The 24073-nt window shown below is 37.7% G+C and overlaps 1 protein-coding gene across 1 annotated transcript; it reads right to left on the minus strand.

Moving 5' to 3' along the window:
* Positions 1 to 1209: 1209 nt before the first annotated feature.
* Positions 1210 to 23955, minus strand: LOC308560618 (fibrous sheath-interacting protein 2-like; the record flags this gene model as incomplete). The annotated part of the gene is made up of 6 exons (XM_081144681.1): positions 1210 to 1555; positions 11470 to 11580; positions 12301 to 12434; positions 14598 to 14759; positions 18313 to 18438; positions 23884 to 23955. 4 exons carry the CDS (start codon positions 23953 to 23955, stop codon positions 12396 to 12398), a joined length of 399 nt encoding a protein of 132 aa, XP_081000807.1. The 3' UTR covers positions 1210 to 1555; positions 11470 to 11580; positions 12301 to 12395.
* Between the last annotated feature and the right edge of the window lie 118 nt (positions 23956 to 24073).

The raw sequence follows: 24073 nt of genomic DNA on the forward strand, positions 1-24073 counted from the left end.
ACTTGTTACCTAATATGTTCTAATAATTAAACATAGATTCCCAGCTTATTCAAAATATAACATAGAAGCATAACATTAAGCAATTCCCAAATATGTTTAAAATGTGGCTATTTGAGGAAGCATATCTAGACTACTCAATGCATATTTGTGAGAGAACTAAAAATTATTTTCTTTTGTAATGTTTATTCTACTGAAGAAAGAATTGTCAAAATACTGACTGTAAATCTGGAAATGTGTAAAAGAATCTAATTTTTTTCACATTGTGTGATTATATAATCTACTCTTTTGAGGGGTTATGCAACTGAGAAACAGCTCTTCTGTGGAAACCAGAAAATTAAAATGAAATTCATGTTTCAGAACTTCCCTACCCAAATGTATGTAATGTAGTAAGAGAAAGTTGGCTTGTAAGTATGGGCTTTTATAATTCTTTTTCTAACATTGCTAAATTTACCATTACTTGGAGCATTTCAGTGGTTAAAAGTACTTGAAAATCTTAGATGAACCCGCATTTCTCTTTTAATATGATTTCCTGGGTTGTTTTAGAATTAGCCCTTTCATGTTCACCAAATTACCTTCTGCTATAACTTTCCTGATATTTCAGTAAGAATTTTTGAAAAAAGATTTTTTTAAAAATTCCAAGTATTAATAATAGCCATTCTAACAGGTATGAATTGGTATTTCAGTGTAGTTGACTTTGGGTCGTGGGTACGTAATGCAATATACAGATCACGTATCATAGAAAGGTACACTTGAAACCTATATAATCTTATTAACCAATGTCACCTCAATAAATTTAATAAAAAACTCCTGTGATTTTTTCTATCAAAAAACTATAGTTGTCATATGTACTATCATAAAATAATGTTTCAGAAAAAGTATTTCACTATGCTTTTCAATTTTTGAAAGCTTATATTAAATAGCATCCTTAAATTATGTAGCATTCTTTTAAGTGCTACAGCATTGAAATGTTGAATTGAAAGCACAATATTTCTTTGTGATATTGGAAAATTTATGATTTAATGTTATTTCTGAAAACTTCATATGATCAATTTAATTTATAATATAGGGATATTTGCACCAGTTTTGTTTTGTTTTGCTAGTTAAAGGTTCTGATATTAAACTGATTAACAAATGATCTATAAAGTTTGGGAAGATTAGTGGTATTTGTCTTTAATTTCTCTTATGGTTAATAATTACTTTGAACATCAATGGGCTAAATGCACCAACTAAAAGACACATTGTTAGACTGGCTCAAAAGAAACTCAACTATATGTTGTTTATAAGAAACTCCATTTAATATAAAGACATGCAGATTAAGGTAAAGAGATAGAAAACATATACCAGGCTAACATTACTCAAAAGAAAGGAGGAGTAGCTTGGCTGGTGTGGCTCAGCCGCTGAGCATTAACCTATGATCCAGGAGTTTGAGATTCGATTCCCGGTCAGGGCACACACCGGGGATTGTGGGCTTGGTCCTCAGCTGGGGGCGTGCAGCAGGCAGCCAATCAATGTCTCTCATCATTGATGCTTCTATCTCTCCTTTCTCTTCCTCTCTCTGAAATCAATAAAAACATATAAAAAAGAATGAAAGCAGAAATAGCTGTATTAATTTTAGATAGAACAGACTTCAAAGCAGAGAAAGATATCAGAGATAAAGAAGAGCATTAAGTAATGATAAAGCAGTCAATTATCCAAGAAGATATAACAATCCTTAACATGTATGCACCTAATAACAGAGTGCAAACTACACAAGGCAAAAACTTATAAAACTGCAAGGAGAAATAGATAAATTCACTGTCATAATTAGAGACCTCAATAAGCCCCTATTATAAATGGACAGATTTAGCAGGCAGAAAATCAATAACAACAATGGATTATAATTGACATGTATACATTACAACAGAATACACATATCATATTCGAATAATTTATGGGTCCCAAATTTAAATAGTATAGGGTCAGCAAACTACCACCATGGGGTAAATATGGCCTGCCATCTTTTATTTATTTGTTTTTTAATATGTCTTTATTGATTTCAGAGACAGGAAGGGAGAGGGAGAGAAAGAGATAGAAACATCAATGATGAGAGAGTCATTGATCAGCTGCCTCCTACATGCCCCCACTGGGGTAGAACCCGAAACCTGGGCATATGACCTGATCAGGAATCGAACCCCAATCTCTTGGTGTCATAGGTTGATGCTCAACCACTGAGCCATGCCAGCTGGGCTGCCTGCCATCTATTTTTGACTGGCCTGCAAAACTAAGAATGGTTTTACAATTTTTTAATCATGAAAAATATCAAAAGATTAATATTTTGTGATGTGAAAATAAAATAAAATTCAAATTTCATTGTTCATGAATAAATTTCATTGAATCAGCCACATTCACTTGTTCATATCTTGTTTACAGCTGCTTCTCTGCCACAAAGACCCAATGGAATAGTTTTTACAGAGACCTTTGCTGTGCAAACCTGTGGTGTTTACTATCTAGCACTTCATATGAAAAGTTAGCTAACTTCTGTTTTAGCACAACACAAACAGAATCAACAACCTGAGAAATTACACTAATGCTTTATGGATTTAAAGGCATTATTCTGGGCCTAGAAATTTAGCTACAACAGTTTTTTAAATCAGGTAATATACTTTTGCTCAATGCAATCTATGATACTTTTAGCATCTTTTTCACTAGGTTAATCAAACATGTACAGTTTCACTGAACACACGGCATCTCATTCATATGCCAGTTTGCATGTGGGACTGTGGGGAGGTATTGGAGATGAAGTGATGTGAAATAAGAAGACAGTAACTCTTGAAATATTATCTCTTCCAGTTAAATGAGGGACAGAATTTTCCTTTGGCAGAGAGGAAAAGCTATACTCAGCTCGACTGTAAAATGTAATTTCCTCTTTGTGGGACGCACACCAACATAGCTACTGGCTAGAGACTCATCAGCCCACAGTGACTACTGCAGTTTAGATGTGCCCCACGGCCTGGCATAAGCAACCATACCCAGATCCCTTGCTTGTGACGGAGATGATTTTAGTTCTTGCTCCCAACCATTTAGGAGGGCAAAGGGTCCTCACAGCACGTGCGCTCAATGGGTTTATATTAGCGATATAAAATGTGAGCATGATCTGTCTCCCCACTGGAGCAGATTCACACGCCAGGCCCTTCCTCTCCCATTCCCTCTGTGTCCCTCTGGAAGCTGTCCACTTTGTGGAGGGTGACAACCTTACTACAGAGGTATAATTTCATTTCATTTGTGGAACAAATATTCTTATCCTCTGTGACCTTGATAATATAAAGTACATTAATTTATATTCTACTTCAAAAAAGGGGGATTCGAGGTAACAAATGTTTAAAATGCCTACTTGAAACTCTTTTTCCTATTAAATGAGAAAGTTAACAGTTGAAGAGTAAAGAATGCATATAGTTACTTAAGTGACTTCTGAAGCTGTCATTATCTCAGTGAACTGAACAGACTGAATTACTCATTCAGCAAACATACCTTTAGTCTATACCTAAGCACATATATAGAGTACTAGGTGCCCTGTGGAACACAAAGGTTACAATATTAGGGGTGATTAAGACAGTTGGAAGTATGTAATAAGTATACCAAGAATGACACAAAGTAGCTCTGGCCGGTTGGCTCAGTTGGTTGGAGCATCATCCTGTACACAAGGCAGTGGGTTCATCAGGGCACATTCCTACCTTGTGGGTTCAATCCCAGGTCGGGGAACGTATGTGAGGCAACCGAACGATGTTTCTCTCTCACATCAATGTTTCTCTCTCTCTAGGATCAATTAAAAAGAAAAGAATAGTGGGCTGTGAATATATCAAAAATAAAAAAGTATGACACAAAGTACTACAGGGATTCAAAGGATAAAGATGTTCCAATTAGGTTTATTATGAAAGACTCTATGGAGTTTCATTTACAGTGGAGCTTAAAGAATTGTAGGACTGGGCAGATGGTCAGTGAGCACGTCAGTCCAGGCTCAGAAGATTGGCAAAGAGAAGCACAGAAGTATGAAAGGTAATTTGTATTTTAGGAATAGTCAGTAGTTTCATTTGATTGGACAATGATATAAATCGAGTGCTTACTATGGGCTTGAACTTTTAAACACTTTGTAAGAATCACTTAGGAGTATTATATTTGTTTTCAAATGATGAAACTGTGGCTTAGAGGAGTTATTTGTCCAAGCTATTCACATGGTTAGAAAATGGTAAAGCATGACTTGGACTACAGCAGTTTGGCTCAAGAGCCTATATATGCAATACTTAGATCATAGCTGCCTTCTTCAAGGAGATGTGTGAAATAAAGTGAAAAACTTAGATTTGGTGTGAACTCTAGGTGGTGATGAATGGTTGTTTACGGAGTCTGAGCTTTATTTGAGAGTAATGGAGATCTTTAAGTTTTGAGGCTAGGAAAAGAAACAATCAGAAAAGTGTTTAAGTATCATTAGGTAGCAGTTTACAAAATGGATTTGAAGCAGGTTAAATTAAGAGCCCTGGAGACTGGTTAGTAATTTACTGGAGTGACACAGGTAGGCTCTCACCTAGAAACAGGATTAATGGGACAGAGATAGGACTGATGGATGCTTTGATGATAGCTGCATGGATGATGCTCATGTTTTTCCTGATACTACATCGTCACAGATAATTAAAACAAGTCTACACTTTTACATTCTAGCTATGACATCTTAATTAATATTAATTAAATTGATTTGATAAAGTCCCTATAGTTTTATAATGTTATAAATAAAAGGAAGCTGGTAGAGATGGGGCATAGCAGTCATGACCTGATGTTCCTCCTTGAAACGCATAATTTCCTTTTTTCCCTTCCATTCTTCCTCACCCCCTCCCTTCTCTAACCCCTCCCTTCTTCACCCCCCCCTTCCTCGCTCTCTTCCTTCTTTAACCCCTCCCCCTTACTCACCCCCCTCCTTTCTCTAACTCCTCCTTTCTCTAACTCTTCCCTTCCTCACCCTCCTTCCTTCTCTAACTCCTCCGTTACCTTCCTTCTTCCCTTTGTTTTTCTCTGGTTCTATTATTCTTTCTGGCTGGCAACATAGCAGAAAACTATATTGATATATAATATCCATCATCTTACACACAACTTTTTCAAGTTTTAGTAGCGAAAAATACATTATTTTAAGTATAGGGAAATTGGTTAGAACTGCAGTGTAGGCAAGCTTGTCCACTGAACCACTTGGTAAGAGTATTTTGGGTTTTTTTTGCATATATGTCTACTCTTTATCTTGAACTGTAATAGGGAGGTGCCTAGAACAGTGCCTGGTACAATGCAAGTAGAACAAGTGTAAGCAAAGTTTTACAAAAGAATTTTAATGGAAATACATAGAAAAGCACTTTTTACAGAACCACATGAACTTTTAATGTTCTTGCATTCACAATGTGTTCTATCTTGTCCTCTGTAATCAGATGTATTTTTTCCCATATCTTCTCCCTTGAAGTCATTTTCTTGCTTTTTTTGTAAATGATAAAACATTTTTTCTCTAAAAGGGGCTGTTTCTAAATCATTAAAGAAAATATATGACCCATAAAATGAGTAAATCAATCAAATTTGACATAGAAATGGCACAAATGTTAGAATTAAAGAAAAGAACATTAACAGAGATAACATAATTGCATTCCACCTATTCACAAGGCAAAGAAGAGACATGAAAGATATATAAAAAGGACCAAAATAAATTGTTTTAATGTGTGAGATAGTAATACAATGGATACATTAATGACATAGTAGACAATTCAAAAGGAGAGATTAATGTCTATTGAGGAAAAGAAACCATCCAAAAGGAAAAGACTAAGAGAAAAAAATTTAAAAATGAAGAAAGTATCAGTGAGATGTGGGACAACATCAAGCAGCCCAATATGTCTGTAGAGAGGAGAGAGGGGCAAAAGACGTATTTGACAATAATGTTTATTATCACTGCTTCTATTCTACATCATACTGGGGGTTCTAGTCCATGCTATCAGGCAAGAAAAGAAATACAAGAGATGAGAATTTGAAGAGAGGCAATAAAACTACCTTTATTTATAAACAACATGATCATTTGTGCAGAATATCAACTGGCATCTTGAAAAAAATGACTACAACTAATGAGTGATTTTTAATAATGCAGAATACAAGATGAATATAAAATTGCTTTCCTATATACTAACATATAATTTGAAAAAAATACAAATTATAATAGTAAAAATTATGAAATACCTAGGGGTGAATCTATCAAAAACATGTGTAAGACTTGTACCCTGTAAACTCATAACATTGATAAGAAAAGTTAACACCTTGCTGATGGGCTATTTCGAGCCAGAACTCACCCATGCGTCTGGCTGCTTTTCCACACTTGAATAGTAAACGAAAGCATCTGAATAAACTTAAGTGTACTTAAGTTTATTTTGTCATATCTTATATTTATATTACCATATGTCAAAATTAAACATATTGCATATATTTTAATATTTTATTTTTTTATGTTTTATTAAAAAAAATTTTTTGAGTGTAATATATTATATGACATGTATTTACATGCAATGGTACTAAACAAGTTTTAAATACATATTGTATTTCATTTCGCTTTCCCTTAGAACATACCTTACACACCCTAGTGGGACTTATTTTACCGCTGGTTACTGTTTTTTGTAAAACATGGTCTTTTACTTTTCCTAATAATCTGAATGGCAAATCTTTATTTGGAGCTCTTATAGGTTGTGTGCTGCATTTGGCTGAATTTTCTGTAATCCACTTTCTAGCAATTTCGAGTAGAAAATTTTTGTATCTCAAAAAATTTTTTTTATTATGGTAGCAACAAATTTTAAATGCATTGAAAAAGGCATAATTTATCAAAAAGAAACCTACTTTTTTATACCATTTGATACTTTTGCACAAGATACTGCTGTCTGCCCAATATTGATCTGCTCAATTGATTCCCGTCATATATCTTTTGTAATCCACTATACACATAGGTTGTGATGTTATGTGTGAATATCATAGAGGCATCGTGAATGATTGATATTATACGTACTTACTCATATCTCACACCTCTTATAATCTGAGCCTGAACAGTCTACAGCACTCTTTTAACACTCTTCATTGCTTTCAGACCTTAAAATTACTTAGATTAATGTAAGTTCAGACACGAGTTATCTCGTGACTGATCAACAACATTTGGGAATGGAAACACCAGTATACCATGACCGGTCAGGATATCTAAATAAATGGAGAGACATATTTGGTTCATGAGTTGGAAAATTCAGTATTATCAAGAGATCAACTGGTTGAGTTAACACAATTCCAATCAAAATCTCAGCAAGATTCCTAGGTAGAAACAGATAAGCTGATCCTAAAATTTATATGGATACGTTAAAGGGCCTAGATTAGCCAAAATAACTTTAAAAATAAAGAACAAACTTGAAAGGCTAGTACTTCTTATTTAAAGAATTATTAAAAATACAACAATCAAGACAGTAAATTAGACAAATAAGTGAAAGAGCAAAAAAGAGTTCAAAAATAGGGTGGTACAACTTAGTTTTGACAAAGATGCAAAGGCAAAAATTGTTTAAAGATTTTTGTAACTCTAATTTAAGCCCAGAATTTGGAGTAAAAAAATATATAATGTCAAATCTGAAAGAAAAGATATAAAAATATTGATAAACACACACAAATGAATTGAAAGCTTCTTGTAGTAAAACATGATGTAAAGAAGACAATTTACAATAACTCCATTGCAAATATCAGTACTTCAAGTAGCTCTGCCTTAACATACCTTAAGCAGCCTGTGGTGTTGCCATGCCTACCATCAGTGGTCATGTCTAATGGGCACTCCCAGTGGCAGAATTTATCCATTGTACTAGTTGCCGTTAAAATGGGCTAGGACTCATTGAATAGAAATTGGCATTGGGCAAAAATTAAAGGGAAACCTGGGGCATTCTGTTGCTCTCCAAAAAAAAAAACCAAAAAAAAACCCCAAAACAACTTAAAGAGAACTCCAACTTAGAGAGAACTCCAACTACAAAAAAAGGTGGTGAAAAATTGAATATTAGAAAATAATAATTACAATAAGTTGGAATGAGCTAACCGTGCTATCTGAGCAGTGAGCTCCTGATAATACTAAAAGGTACATGTGACAAAAGTAGATTAAAAGATTATCATACATATTTCAATTTCCAAAATTAAAAAAATTGTAATTGTATATCAATATAACCAAATTATGTAAATCTTACACTTAGTCTAGGTTTGTAAAAAATAAGCTACATAAAATGATTATTTACAATTTTAGACTAACATTTATTGATATGAAAAGTTGTCAATGTTATGCCTATGAGGTATAACAACATGAATTTGTTTGAATAAACATTCATAGAAATATTATGTAAATGTATGTGTGCCTGTGTGTATGTGCCTGTGCACACGTGTTGTACCAATAAATTTTTAGAGTGGTGCTGGTATTATAAATGATTTCTCTTTCCCTTTAAACAGATTTAGACTCTAAATCATAAAATATTATATGTTATTTAAAATTAAAAGCCCTTATTCTAAAATTAACTAGTGGGTAAAATTTGAGAACTTTCTCCAAGAAATTCTAATTCTAAAAAAAATCAGTTTTATCATTTTTTTTCTATAGGAATTACAAGTATAGTTTATGGTATAAAAATAAGTCAAAAGTAGTTGCATCAAATAATAGGGCAGCACTTTTTATACTATAGTCAGAATACAATATGGCAGATATATAGTAAAAATTGTCATAACTTTCAGTTATGGGGGAACTGATCCATTGCTGTCTTACATAGTGTACTTTCGAGAACCAAAATTGGGAAGAAAAACAAGATGGCGGTGTAGGTAACAGTTGTACCCGCCGCCTCCCACAACCACATCAAAATTACAACTAAAATACAGAGCCACCATCACTCAGAACCTCCTGAAATCTGGCTGAAGAGAAGCCCTACAAGGAGGGAACTGAAGAAGCAAAGAGATTGGTAGGAGGGAAGAAGACACGGGAGGATCGGGGCTGAATCTTGGAGATGCGGCCGCGGGCCCACACCCAGTGCTGGGGTTTAAACCTGGGAGGAATGTCTCTGCAGTGGAGGTTTCCTGGAGGAGTAAGGGGTTCCAGCCCCACATTGGGCCCCCAGCCCAGGGCTCCAGGGCCAGGAAGAGAAGTCCCCACAACTTCAGGCTGGGGACTGTCCCTGAGGGATACGGAGAATGCAGGAGTTCCAGATGTTCCTCTTAAAGGGGCCAGCACACAGACTCACTCAGGCACGCTCCCTCTGAGCCCCAGTGCTGGGCAGCAGCTTGAAAGGAACCTGGGATATTTGAGGAGGAACTAACTTGCCTGGAATTGGGGCGCGAAGTGGAGGGGCAGCTTTTTCCCAGACAGAAGAGCTGGCAGAGGCCATTGCTCTTTTGGCGAGCCCTCCCCACACAGAGCCACCAGGCAGGTGCCATATTTGAATCTCTAGCACCTGACTCACACCTTTGGCCCTGCCCTGGTGATTCCCAGAGACCCCGTCCTTCCCTACCTGCAAGCTCATCCAAGACATTTCCAGTGGCTTTTCTGTGCAAGTGGCCTCTCAAGCCTCATGCTTAGGACTTTTCTAAATTCTCTCAAACAAGCAGTAGTGTGATCCATATAGCTTGATAAGGGGCTGCAGGCCTGGCACTAGTAGCAGCCTGCATTCGTTCATAGCTTGGCCTCTCCTAGACACCTCCAAGCCCAGTACAAGTAGCAGACAACTACGGTTTGCTGTGTAGCTCATGCTAGGTGGTCCTGGGCAAGGCACTGGCAGAGACTGACTTTGCACCTCCAGGGAGGCCCTAGAGACAGTGCACCTGGTGGTCAGACTCAACCACACTGGATTACAACCCTACCACATCCACGAGTGACACACTCAAGGGGCGCACTTGGTGAACAGCAAAGCTCCACTGAAGTAAATCCTGCTCCACAGGGGTGTTTCCGGCACAGCAGCCCTTTGGCTGCAGTTGCAGCTGGTCCTCACAGCTGATTGGTCTGGGGGTCAATTCCTCCCAGTGATGCCAACAGCAACCAAGGCTCAACTACAACAGGACAGTGCACACAGCCCACACAGGGGAACACCTAGAAGGCCCAGCTCAGTTGACTGGGGAGGCTGAGCCACTGGACCCTATAGAACACCTACTACACAAAGCCACTCTGCAAATCCCTGGAGACATAGCAGCTCTACCTAATACACAGAAACAAACATGTGGAAGCAGCCAAAATGTGGACTCAAAAAAACATGTCACAAAGGAAAGAACAGAAGAAATCTCCAGAAAAGGAACTAAATGAAATAGAACCAAGCAAGCTAACAGATACAGAGTTCAGAATTTTGGTTATAAGGATGCTCAAGGATATTAATAAAACTATTACGAAAACAAATGAGACCATCAAAGACCTAATAAGCACCAATCAGAAATAAAAGCTAAACGGACTGAAATGAAGAATAATTTACAGGGAATCAACAGTAGAGAGAAGATACTGAGAATAAAATCAGCAATTTGGAACATGAGGGAACAAAAAACACTCAACCAGAAGAGCAAAAAGAAAAAGAATCTAGAAAAATGAAGATAGTATAAGGAGCCCCTGGGACTTCAAGCATACCAACATTCATATTATTGGGGAACCAGAAGGAGAAGAAAGAGAGCAAGAAATTGAAAACCTATTTGAAAAAATAATGACAGAAAACTTCCACTGCCTGGGGAAAGAAATAGACTTATAAGTCCAGGAGGCACAGAAGGTCCCAAACAAGAGGAACCCAGAGAGACCCACACCAAGACATATCATAATTAAAATGCCAAAGGTTAAAGACAAAGAGATAATCTTAAAAGCAGGAAGAGAAAAGCAGTTAGTTACCTACAAGGGAGCACCCATATGATTCTCAGCTGATTGCTCAACAGAAACCTTACAGGAGAGAAGGGAGTGGCAAGAAATATTCAAAGTGATGAAAAACAAGAACCTACAACCAAGATTACTCTACCCAGCAAAACTATCATTTAGAATTGAAGGTCAGATAAAGAGCTTCTCAGACAAGGAAAAGCTAAAGGAGTTCATCACCACCAGACCAGTATTACATGAAATGTTGAAGGGTCTTCTTTAAGAAGCAGCTAATGAACAAAAGAACCTGACAAATGAAATAGATCCAGAGACACTGACGCATGCAACCGAGGATCATATTTCAGAGGGAAGAGGGAAGGGGGGTGGAAAGTCAGAAGAGATTAACCAAAGAAGTTATATGTGTATATGCATAACCCATGTTCACAGACAATAACGGTGTGAAGGCCTGAGGAGGGGGTGGGAACGAGGTGGAGGCAGTCAATTAGGGAGAAAATGGGACACCTGTAACACTTTCAATAAAGATAAAAAAAAAAAAAAAATCCAAATCAGCACAAGCTTCTCCTCTAACAGCTGAAATTAGAGGTGAAAGTTAAATTTACCTTCTTGACACCCTCTCCTCTGCTTTTAGGCCGCTGTTCCTCTATCCCAGCTTCTCTTTTAACATCTTCTACAGTCTTTGTCAGGAGCAACATCTCTTTTGTCTTCCATTCCTAGAGAACACAATGTTATTGTAATCAGTGTTAAAAATAAACCTTTTATTTTGTCCACTACCAGGAAGCAAATTACAAGTCAGGAGCCTCACAGAAACAGGTTGTGTAATGAAAGTCACATATTGGCCTTCAAATGGGCTTCTTTCCTTCTTGCACTGGGTACTAGGAATGCAGGCATGGTTATTTTTGGCATAATTATTTTTTACTAAAGCTAAATTTTAAAAAGTATCCTCCTCACACTGAGGGCTGTAGGGGAGTTAAATGGTGTCTACTAAGTTTCACAATAATTACTTTAAGAGCAGATATTGGGCCCAGCCAGGCGTGGCTCAGTGGTTGAGCAGCGGCCTAGGATCCAGGAGATTGCGGTTCAATTCCCAGTCAGGGCACATGCCAGGGTTTCCGGTTCAATTCCCAGTGGGGGGCGTGCAGGAGGCAACCTATCAATGACGACTCTCCCATCAATGATGTCTTTATCTCTCTTTCTCCCTCTTCCTTCCTCTCTCGGAAGTCAATAAGACATGTTACAAAAAAAAGAGCAGATACGGCTTATGTATATAGTTTGTGGTGTCAGCCTCATGATTTCATGTAACAACTTGTATATTACAGCTGTGAGGAAAGTCATGTGAGCACATTATTTAGACCTGAAATGACAGCTACAATTATTTACGAACATAACACTATACACAATTTTTCTCTGAATATTTTAAATGTATCTCTCACCTCTGCAATTTTTCTATGAAGACTGTTTCCTTCTGGTTCCTGCTGTCATCTTTCTTCTGTCCATCCACAGTAGGCGCTGCTCTTCTGCTGTGAGCTCACATTGCTGTAATTTCCTGCTTATCATATCCAAGTATCTGAATAAAAGTGCGAATGCAAGTGAAAGTGAATTGGGTGCGTCCCTCATAGTGGCACCAGCTGCTTTGATATGCCCAACCTCCTTCTTTGCTTACTTTTTATTCCTTGAACTGCAGGAATTTTAGTTTTTCTATCAATTCTGCTCATGGACTTGTAAGCCAGCTCTCACCATATTTTGTTATACAGATCTCCCTACCATGTCAGTACCTGTTCTTAAGGCCAAGACTACGGTAAAATGTGGAGGATACTCATTAAAAACATTTTGCACAGTAATTATGCATTATCCAGTGGGTTTAGGGATATGAGTTTGCAAAGAAGGCTGGACTAACTGAAAACTGATTTCAACTCTAGAAAGAAAAAGATTTTAATTTCCTAAGAAAAATATGTATCTTGTGTCCCCTGCGACTTACAAAGCCTTGAACAAATCTTCCCTCTATAGTCTGGGCCTCTGGTATGTCAATATACTTATGGAACTACCCCACAATGAACCCATGGACTATAAAAGTCAGGCTGTGCAGCCCAATCCCTCACCTAACGAAGGAGGAAAGAGGAGAGGAAAAAAGCTATAACATCCCTTCACTTCCTAAGATAGGGGCCTGACCACAGAACGGTAATGGTTGAATATGAGCAGGTAATATCTGAAGAGCTTACACATTTTCATTTAGGGACAATGCATATTTATATTGGCTTTAGATATAGTTTAACCAAACCTTCATTTTTGACTTTGCACTAACATCCTCAAATTTAATGCTGTCAGCCCTTAAAGAGCTACTGCTAGAGGCATGTACTAAAAGGTTCTTTTCTTCCATTTCCAACTACAGGAAGGATTTTGGACCTGATTCATTCTTCTGTTATCAGTCTGGATTACCCCCTGGACTCCCACAAACCCTGTCATCTCCGGTGGAAATTGCTCTTCCTTCCCTTGGCATCAAAGTTCCCAATTTCTGTACCTCTTGATCTCCCTTCCTCTCTATATAGAGGACAATAGTGGAGTTAAATAGTGTCTAGTACTTTAAGAAATTCCCAACTCCCATTCTTTCTAGTATTTTTCCAACTTCTTTGAATCCACAATCTATACATAAAATGTGCATTAACTTCAATCTTATCTGGGCCTTATTAATCACTCCTGGTCCTTAAGATTGGGTATCCTCCTGTAACCACCAATTTTGGAATATCAGAAAGTCCAAGTAGTTTTCTTGCAGTTTATTTATTTGTTTTGCAAACATTTTCTATTTTAAAAAAGTATATACCATATCATATATATGCATATATCTATGTGTGTGTATAGTTTTTAAAATTTACAGAAATAAAACTGTCCTTTGATACAGCTTTTTATATTTAGTGTATAGTAAAATTCCTATACTTTCTAAATAACTAATTCTGTTTAACTGCATTTAAATATATTTTGAATCCATTACAGACATGGGTAACTGAACCAAAGTAAAAATTTCTCTCTCTGAAAGATAAATACATCATCATAAGTTTATACCTTTATAAAGGTATAAATTTAAAAATCATAGCAATCACTTTCAGGAGGAAAAATATTAATAACATACAATTTGATAACAATTGCTAACAATTTTGTAAGTAGTATCTCTCCACAACTGTTAAACAACAGGAAATTTCTATCCAAATCTCATTACTTTTAAAAGTATGATTTATGAATTTAGTCTACATAATTGGGGTTATTAGAATAAAATACCAGTGTAACAGTAATGTTCAATACTAATTAGAAATATAAGACTATTCTTATGTTCTATCACGATTCTATCAGGCTAATTTTGCTGTGCTCCTATTTTGTCTCAAGTTTTTAAAAATTTCATAGGACATAATCCTTGACAAGAATGCAGAACCGTTAGAGACAGAGAAAGAGAACTATGATATAGTTGGGAAATTATCTTTATATCCTCAAGTTATTTGGTAATGATCTTTTGGTATTACATAGAAAAAAGGTGGGAGGAGTATCATTCAGAAACAACTGTTGCCTGATTTCCCTTTACCCAAAATACTAAGTAATTTATAGAATTTCTCATTAAGTATCTCTCATGACCCAGTTAAAGGTGGAACCCCAGCCCCACCGCCACCCCAGTGAGGTATAGAAGCAAACTTACATCAAGTATTGGAAATATTCAATGGTTAAAAAGAAGTGATCTTCAACCCACTTCATTATTGCTGGGGCTGTGGCTTCCTTCCTTTAATCTCCTCCGGATACCTTCGCGTGAATGGTATGCTCTTAAATGTGGATCATGGAGACTATTATATTGGTTTCCCAAAAGTTGACAATAAGGGTCAGTCAGGTTAAAACCATAAGAAGGTTGAAAAAGCTGCAAATGCAGATTTAAAATGACAACAAATGTAAAATTAATGAATTTCACTTCTAAATATCAACCTATTAAAATGATTAGAATGTTCACTGAAAATAGAGCATGCAAGAAGAATGCGAAGTAGGGGAAACCAGCAACAGAAGGATGGACTGAGTAACACTAATTGCTTATTCCTACTTTCCCCGAATTACTCTTTTTGTTGTTGTTCCAAACATATCCTTATTGACTTCAGAGAGGAAGGGAGAGGGAGATTCAGAGGGAGAGGGAGAGATAGAAACATCAATGATGAGAGAGTCATTGATCGGCTGCCTCCTGCACGCCCCCCACTGGGGATGGACCCGCAACCTGGGCACGTGCCCTGACCACGAACTGAACCGTGATCTCCTGGATCCTAGGTCGATGCTCAACTGCTGAGCCACGCCCAGCCAGGCGACCTGAATTATTCTAAACACCGATCCTCACTCAGTTCCTCCACTGATCTCCATCAGCCCTGGCTCGGGGCCAGAGAAAAAAGGAAGAGAGGAAAAAAGAATAGGATAAAACTTGTTTTCACGTATAAAGCTAATGCTAAGTTTCTCCATTTCCGTCCTCCTTCTTCCAGGTCAGAGCGCTGTATTCAAAGTTTAAAGAGATAATATTAATTTGACTATTATATCTCAATAATCTGAAAATGAAGAAAATGGAAAATCTCTTTCCAAGATGCATGGGAACAAGTTTATCAAAAAGTAGAAGTAAAACTAGATGTTAAAGATGATGGATTAGAGAGTAATTGTATCTTGGGGTCTTATCTAATACAAGAAACCCAATGATCTCTGAGTGCTACAGTCAGGAAAAAATTCAAGATCTGAATTATAAAGTTCAGTATATTAAAGAGCCAGTTATATAGGATATTGATAGGAATGGAGATTTCTCCACATGTGTAAAGACCAAATACAACCTCGTGCAACGGCCATTAGCATATAAAAGAAGGAAAATATCAGCTAACAGCCATGTTTCTATATCTGTTACTTTATAGGAAACAGCTCAGTTATTTAATCTCATTTGTAAATTAAAACATTACCAAAGTGGGTGTTTTTTGTTTGTTTGTGTGTGTTTTGTTTTTGTTTGTTTTGGTGTGAGTTCTTAGTCCATATTTCAATAGCAGGATGGTGTTAATGTGTTAAGGGAGAACCTGTGAAAGGGAGCAAGTAGAGGACTGATGTAGGTGTGGACAGTGTCCTACTGTCTTTACATTATTTCTGTTTTCCTTTATGTGCATTTGGCCAGGAAAACAATTTTAGTTTAAAGTCATGTCAGAGCAGGAACTAGCCCAAGTGAAAGGCAACTGGAATGTGTGGGAGACATGGCAAACCTGAAAGCACCTGCTCTGTTTGCAGGCATCCAATTCAATTTACAAGACTTAATAGTCCTGACCCGTCTGCAGGTACCAATTTGTGACCTCTGTGTTGTTCTGTCTGGCAGAAGCCACGTCAGTCAAATTCTGAACACTAAAGAGCCTGGCTGGGTGGGATCCTAAAAAGAACTCCCTTAAGGTAGGTGGAGGGTGCTTCCTATGATGTAGGGAAAGATTGGTGGAACCTGATAGGATGCTAGCTTTCCTTTTCAATTTGGAGCTTCCTTGGAAAGTTTCTGTTCTCTTTCTTAATACCAGACTTAATCCCCTCCAACGGGCCTATATCATCAAGCGTAATAATTCTTCAATTGCCAGTGCTTCCCTGAGAAGGCAAAGAAAGGAATTCTACAGGGCAATGTCGTGAATTCGGTGAAACCAGATATGAAGCAACCAACAATCATGAGTCAAGGATTGGTCTGAGTGTTTCTTTTAGATGTTGACATGTAGCTATTGACTTCTTTTAGATATTGACTTTTAGCTGTGATGAGATATTTCTCAAGATCTCACCTGGGCTACTGACCCATAAACAAAGAACACCTTTTAAACAAATCCATTCACTGGAGCCAGGGTAACCCAATTGTCAATTAAAATAGTTTCCCTTTTAAAAAAATAAAAAAACCTGAAAGTGTAAATATAAAGCATTACTTCACTGAGGAGCTTTTACTAAAAGAAAAGGAAAGCTCTCATATAAACTCAGTCTTCAAGGAAATAGTTTGGTGTCTAATTATAATTAAATGAAGACAGTTTGGGGGAAACGAATGTAATAAAGAATAGAGAGAGTATCTTTTAAAAAGTAGTTGACAAGTAAATTAATATTTGACAGAAAATGGTAGTACAACAAACAATATACTTGAGGAAGCAGACAAGAAACACAGGGCTACGTTTAGACACAAAAGAGGAGTGGTACAGGTCTCAAGCATGCTTTAGAAAAGCTGTTTGTGTGAATGCGACCCAGTTAAATTGTGAGGTAGGCATGTTTCTAGTTAGCTTGTTCCATCCTAGTAGAACAGATTTGACTTTAAAAACAAATATTTTCCAGAAGCAAAACTTGGTTTAAGAAATTTTGTTTACTAGGCAAGTATCAAATACTAAGGGGCCTATTCATTTCCAATATCAGAGAGAGAAGAAGGGGAAAGGGGTCACTCGGAATTCTTCCTTGCAGAAATTTTTGTGACATTAACCAAAGAAACCACTCAGAAAGAATGTATTGAACCTCAGTGTTAGTGATTGAGTCGAGGGCTGGGGCGGTTTGAGGTGGGAGTAGCATTGAGGACTAAAAGCAAGAACGGATTTGAGAGAAGTACACACTATAACCCAGAATGATTTATGTTATAAAACTATAATTATAGAACTGTAGTGTTGAATAAAATTATACAAACCAAGGGAAATGCAAATACTAAGGAAATATAAGCTCACTGGGGCCTATCATTGTTCAGAAAAAAAAATCTTGAAACAGATGACTGAGAAGAGGAAAGGGTACGCCAGGTTTGGGGGCATGGTGAGTAAAGGCACAGAAGCATTAACACAGCATGTGTGCGTAAGCATTAAAGACTCCAGCTGGAGGAAGCTAGGTTCTGGATTGGAGTAAAAACTGGATAGGAAAGGCGAAGGAATCACTGAGCCTTTTCAGGGAGGCAGAGCCTCTTCCACTAAAGTGAAGTTAAAGTACCTAAACATGTTAACTCATTTCAATTCCATTTTCCCTCACTTTTGGTATGAAATAGAATTTCTCTTGGAACAAAATCATAGAGAAGTTTCTGTATGAGAGTTTTGTCCAAGTTTTTGGTTAAAATCATAACATAATTGAAAGCCAGCCAGCACCAATAATTTTCTGCCTTTGAACCAAACATTTATTTCTCAGTAAATAAAATCCCACTAAATATGTATATCTTATGTTGTTATAAAGAAGAGTTAATATGCTTCCAAAACTTAAGAAAGAACTAAGAATCAAAACTTTCTGGCCCATGATTTTGTGCAAGCCATACTAGATGAAATTGCTTGGCATGAATCCAAAACAATACCTTGGTTTAGATGTGGGTTTGATTTTTTGTTGTTGTGAATGTTAATGTGAATTCCCTTAATGGACTTTGTATAATGTAGCGCCTGACTTTAACAGCAAGTAGAATAGGCAAAGACAACCAATGCCAAAACAAAAATTACCTTTTCACTTAACTTCATAGTATAGTATAAAATCTTGCTCCTTGAGATCACAGGCAGCTTGACCCCAAGAGGCAGATGCAGTAGTTCAGCTGCTCCGATGCCAGGAAAGTGGGTTTTGTGCACGCCCTGTCAGGAACAATTGGAGAGTTTTGTCTTTCCTTTTAAGCTTTATTTACTTTAGGGTGATCTACTCCTACTTTAGCCAAAGGAAGCGAAGAGTCATATAGTCAGGCTTGAAGGGGCCTGCCCTGCTAGATAGCCTTGAAGGCCTGGGCCCCTGCCCATCTTGTCCCTTGTCCCAATGGGACTAGGAATGGCCAATATGCCCTGGTCCGGAGGCCCCTCTCCCCCAGAGTTCCAGGTTGGACTGTGAGGGCCACAAAGGGTGGAGCCCTCAGAGGGTTGGCCCCTTTTGCTTGAGGCTTGAGCGTCCAGAGTTGGGGAAATCAGTTCTAGGGGCCTGGTCTAAGAGGCCCACAATGAAACTATCATTTCTCTGAAATCAACACCAAACCAACAGCTTAATTTCTTCTGGCCTCCAAGGAGCTATGGTTTCAGAATAAAGAAAAATCCTGGAGTGATTGCACTGCCCATTCTTGAGCCAGAGGACTGGCTTTCCACCTGCCCCCTCATAGACACTATGACCACACCCTATCCCAGGCTGCTACAACCCCTTTCCACTCCAGATTTTAATAAAGTAAATTACTTTTGACCATTCTATAGCATCCAGTTAGTCTCTAAATGATGCCTTTTATCCTTTCTGATTCTTTGATGTTCACTATCACCATATAGTAGTCGTGCCCTCTTGCTTTAAGTTCTCAATTTATAAACAAATTGTTTAAAAATTAAAAGTTAAAATCATTTACTATTCAAAGAGTTCAACAAAATATACTCATGTTATCAAATAAGAACAGGCAACACTTAAGAGTTAACAAATGTTTCTACACTGCTTTGCTCTCTAACAATTACTGCTTTCAGCTCCAGAGCTCAGGCCCTTCCTGCCCGGCACAGCTAATTCCTCCAAAAGCTGTGTCTGCCAAGCATGCGCAACTCCTTTCCTGGGGATCTCAAATAAGATTAAGTGGTTAGCTGATAATATTATAATGATGATGATTTTAATTGTCTGATATATATACATGCGTTCAAATTTTTTATGGTACTGGTATACCATAAAATCATTGAATGCTAACTTCTAATCAAAGCTGGGTCTGAAATTCTTTTCCAGGATAATGTTCTAATTGGGAAATTCAATTTGATTGTTCTAATTCACAGCATCTACCTTCCCAACCATTACTCCCACAAAGGAGAAATATTTGCATTCATTTATTCAACAATCATGTATTATAAGATTGCTTTCCTTTCCCTCAATTTTCAGCCATCCTCCTCTGCCCCTTCCCCCTAAAAAAGAGCCATAATGGAAAGAGCCTTGGTAAAATGAAGTCAAGCAGACATGGTTTTGAATCCTAACTCTGCTATAGTAGTTCCTTTTTCTCTGACTAAAATTTTCTCCCCTATAAAACAGGAAAAGAATGCCTTCTTTTCAAGAAAATTTCTGTGAAGACATGTGTAAAGAACATACCTCATTGCTTGATAGATAACAGGTCCTCGACAAACAGTAACTGTTCAGTTTAAAAGCCTACAGTATTTCCCCCAAATCGCTAATATCTAGCACCTCAGTTTTCACCAATCACAACATTTTAGAAATTGTTATGCATAAATATGTTCTTTATTTTTTTACTTTTAATCACACTTTGACAATTACATGTAAAATAATATTAAGTGATCTTCAAACCCAAGTGTGATCATCTTTCTTTTCTGCCTAATCTTTCAACAGCTCCTCACGACAGCCAACATAAAATCCAAATTCATTACCATGGCATTCAAAAGGCTGACAGGATCTGGTTCCTGCCTCTCTACAACCTAATCTCATGTCACACTCCAACTCAATGGGCTCTGGCCACACTGCTCAGTGTCCTGAACAAGCATGCTCTTTCCCACATTAAAGTCTTTGCATTTGCTGTCCCCTCTGCCTGAACACTTGCTCCACACCCACTCTTCTGTCACATGGCTAGCTTCTTCTCACCCTTCATGTGTCCGTTCAGCTATTTCCACAGAAGCCTCCTCAGACAACCATCTCCAAAAAGGTCCTAGTCTCCTATTCTTCCCTTTATGTGCTCAAAATTAGTAAGGTAAAGAATCTGTAGTTAAAAAATTTAAAAAAACACACCACTAACTTTTTAATAAGAAGGTTAGAATAGGTAAAATAAAATGAAATAAAATACTAAGAAATGCTTTATTATATCCCAGGCAAAGCATGTGCAATTTGAGCCATGACCTTTGTGAAATCAATTTCTGAAAGTGAGGAGCTTTTCAAACCCACTTACTGGTTGTTGAATTCCCAAGAAGTCAGGTTGCCAGAGAGTTGGCATCTAGCTAGGGCTGCCAGATGTAGCAAGTAAAACACAAGACACCCAGTTATATGAAAATATCAGATGATATCTTACGTTATTCTCTCCCCACGCACCCACCCCCACCTTCTATCTGAGATTCATCAGTTTGTTTCATGCTTCTATGTCTCTGGACCTATTTTGTTCATTGGTTTATTTTGTTCATTAGATTCCATATATGAGGAAGATCATATGATACTTGTCTCTGACTGGCTTATTTTGCTTAGCAAAACACTCTTCAGGTCCCACCAAGTTGTCTCAAAGGGTAAGTATGGTACATAGTATTCCACGGTGTAAATGTCCCAGAAGATGCTTGATATATCAGTCTTCTTGAACTTGTAGAGGCTTGTTTTGTGTCCTAACATGTGGTCTATATTTGAGAATGTCCCATATGCACTTGAGAATGTATATTCTGCAGCTTTGGGGTGAAATGTTCTGTAAATGTCAATTAAATCCATCTGATCTAGTGTGCCATTTAGAGTCACTGTTTCCTTGTTGATTTTTAAAAATTTATCTTTATTGTTGAAAGAATTACAGATTTACTCCTTTTTACCCCATTGATCCTCTCCCTTCTACCTCCCATTCATCCCCCACCCTAGGCCTTCACCACACTACTGTCTGTATCCATGGGTGATGCATCTATGCATATAAATTCTTTGATTGATCTCTCCCCACCCACCCATGCCTTCCCTCTGAGATTTGTCAGTTTGTTCCATGCTTCTATGTCACTAGATCTATTTTGTTCATCAGTTTATTTTGTTCTTTAGATTCCACATATAAGTGAGATCATGTGATATTTGTCTTTTTCTGCCTGGCATATATTTCACAGAACTAGAATATTCCAAAAATTTATATGGAACTAAAAATACCCGAAATAGTCACAGCAATCTCGAGAAAGAAGAGTTGGAGGGATCACTTTACCGGATATCAAACTATACTACAAAGCCATTATAATCAAAACAGCCTAATATTGGTACAACAACAGACATATAGATCAATGGAACAAAATAGAGACCCCAGAAATCAACCCACACCATTATGGTCAATTAATATTTGACAAAGGACGCAAGAGCGTACAATGGAGTCTCTTCAAAAAGTGGTGCTGGGATAATTGGACAGGAACATCCTTATTGATTTTTTGGTCTGGAAGATCTCTCCACTGAAGTCAGTGGGATGTTAAAATCCCCTACTATGACTGTATTGCTGTCTATCTCTCCCTTAAAGTTGTCCAGAAGTTATTTTTTTAATATATATATTTAGGTGCTCCTATACTGGGTGCATATGTTTACCAGGGTTATAGCTTGTTGTTGGATAGATCCCTTTAGTATTATTAGGTAGTCACCTTTATTGTCTCTTGTTATGGCCTTCATTTTCAAATCTTTTTTGTCAGATATGAGCATTGCTACCACAGTTTTGGTTTTTTTCATTTCCACTTGCATGGAAAAAAATTTTCATCCCTTCACTCTCAGACTGTGAGACTTTTGTTCTGAGGCGGGTCTTTTGTAGATAGCATATATATGGGTCATGTTTTTTTATCCATTCAGCTACCCTATGTCTTTTGATTGGAGCCTTTAATCCATTTACATTTAAGGTTATTATTGATAGGTGTTCATCTATTGCCATTTTAATTCTTTATGCCTATATTTCTCTCTATATATATATTTCTATTTCTTATTACAGCAGTTTAACATTGTAAAGCTGGTTTGGTTGTGATAAACTTCTTTAGCCTTTTCTTTTTTTTTTTTTTTTGTCCAAGAAGCTCTTTATTTCAACATCTACTTTGAATGATATCCTTGCTGGATAGAGTAGTCTTGGTTTCAGATCCCTGTTTTGCATGTCCTTGAATACTTCATGCCATTCCCTTCTGGCCTGTAGAGTTTCTAATGAGAAATCATCTGACAGCCTTATGGGAGCTCCTTTGTGAGTAACAAATTGCTTTTCTCTTGCTGACTTCAAGATTCTCTGTCTTTAATTTTTGGCATTTTAATTATGATGTCTCTGGGTGTGGGCTTCTTTCGGTTCTTTTTGCTTAAGACTCTCTGTGCCTTCTGAACTTGTGTGACTTTTCCATTCACCAGGATAGGGAAGTTTTCTGCCATTATTTTTTCAAACAGCTTCTCTATCCCTTGCTCAGTTTCTTTATCGTCTGGTTACTCCTATAATGTGAATATTGTTATGTTTCATAGTGTCCCACAGCTCCCTTAAACTGACTTCCTGTTTTTTAATTTTTTCTTTCTGGATCTTTGATTTTTTCAACCCTGTCTTCTAATTCTCTGACCCGATTCTCAGCTTCCTCTAATCTGCTGTTTATTGCTTCCAATGTATTCTTCATTTCTGCTATGTCATCCTTCATAGTTTCCATATCTTTTCTCATGCTGCAGAGCATCCTTACAATCAGTATTCTGAACTCTGTATTGGATAGATTGCTTATCTCCATTTCATTTAGCTCTTCTTCTGGAGAATACTCCTGTTGTTTCATTTGGAGCTTGTTTTTTTTTGTCTCCCCATTTTGGCTGCCTATTTGGGCTTGTTTCAGGTAAATCTGCTACCTGAAACATTAGATAGATCTGCTAGGAATCCTAATCTTTTTGGAGAGTATCTGGTGCAGGCCAATGTCAGATGCTGTTTGTGGCTAGCCTTGAGTACCCTGTTTGAGCTATTTGCAATCCACAGATTGTGGCTCCCTCTGCTGGGGCAGGAGCAATTGGAAGGGACCAAGATGTGCACCAAGGTCTGCTTTCCCAAGTCCCGTGTTTAGAAGCAGATCAGGCAAAAACTCAAAGCACCCAGAGGTCTGCCTCTGCCTGCAGGCTGATTGATATTCTCAGTCTCTTCATGACCTCAGGCTATAGACCAAAGCAAGGGGTCAACTCCACCGGGTGGGGCAAGAAGTTTTCAATGGATGGGGCAATTGCTTCCCCTCTAGACAAAAGCTGCCTGGATGGTAGAAGTAGGTCTGAGAAAGATGTTCTCTGCAGTACTGGGGAATGATTCAGCACAGGAATCTAGACAGGTACCTTCCAAGCTCTATATCCAAAGCCCAAAACCATGTATTCTCCTCACACAGCTCTACTCCACTCTGTCCTCCCTCTGCCAGAGCCCAAGGAAAGATGCAGTCACTCACCTCTAAGAGGGTGCCTACATTTCCAGCCATCTCTCCCTGGTAGACACAATCCCTGCTACTTTTCACAGCCATAAGTTAAGTGGGAACCTTTCTCAGTTCTAGTGCTCTGGGCTGGGGAACCCAGATTAGGGTTTAGACACCAAAGTCCTCAGTGGGAATCCCCCACAGCTGAGATATCCCTCCAGACCTT

This window comes from Miniopterus schreibersii (assembly GCF_964146895.1).
Source record: "Miniopterus schreibersii genome assembly, chromosome: 1".
NCBI classification, from domain to species: Eukaryota; Metazoa; Chordata; class Mammalia; order Chiroptera; family Miniopteridae; genus Miniopterus; species Miniopterus schreibersii.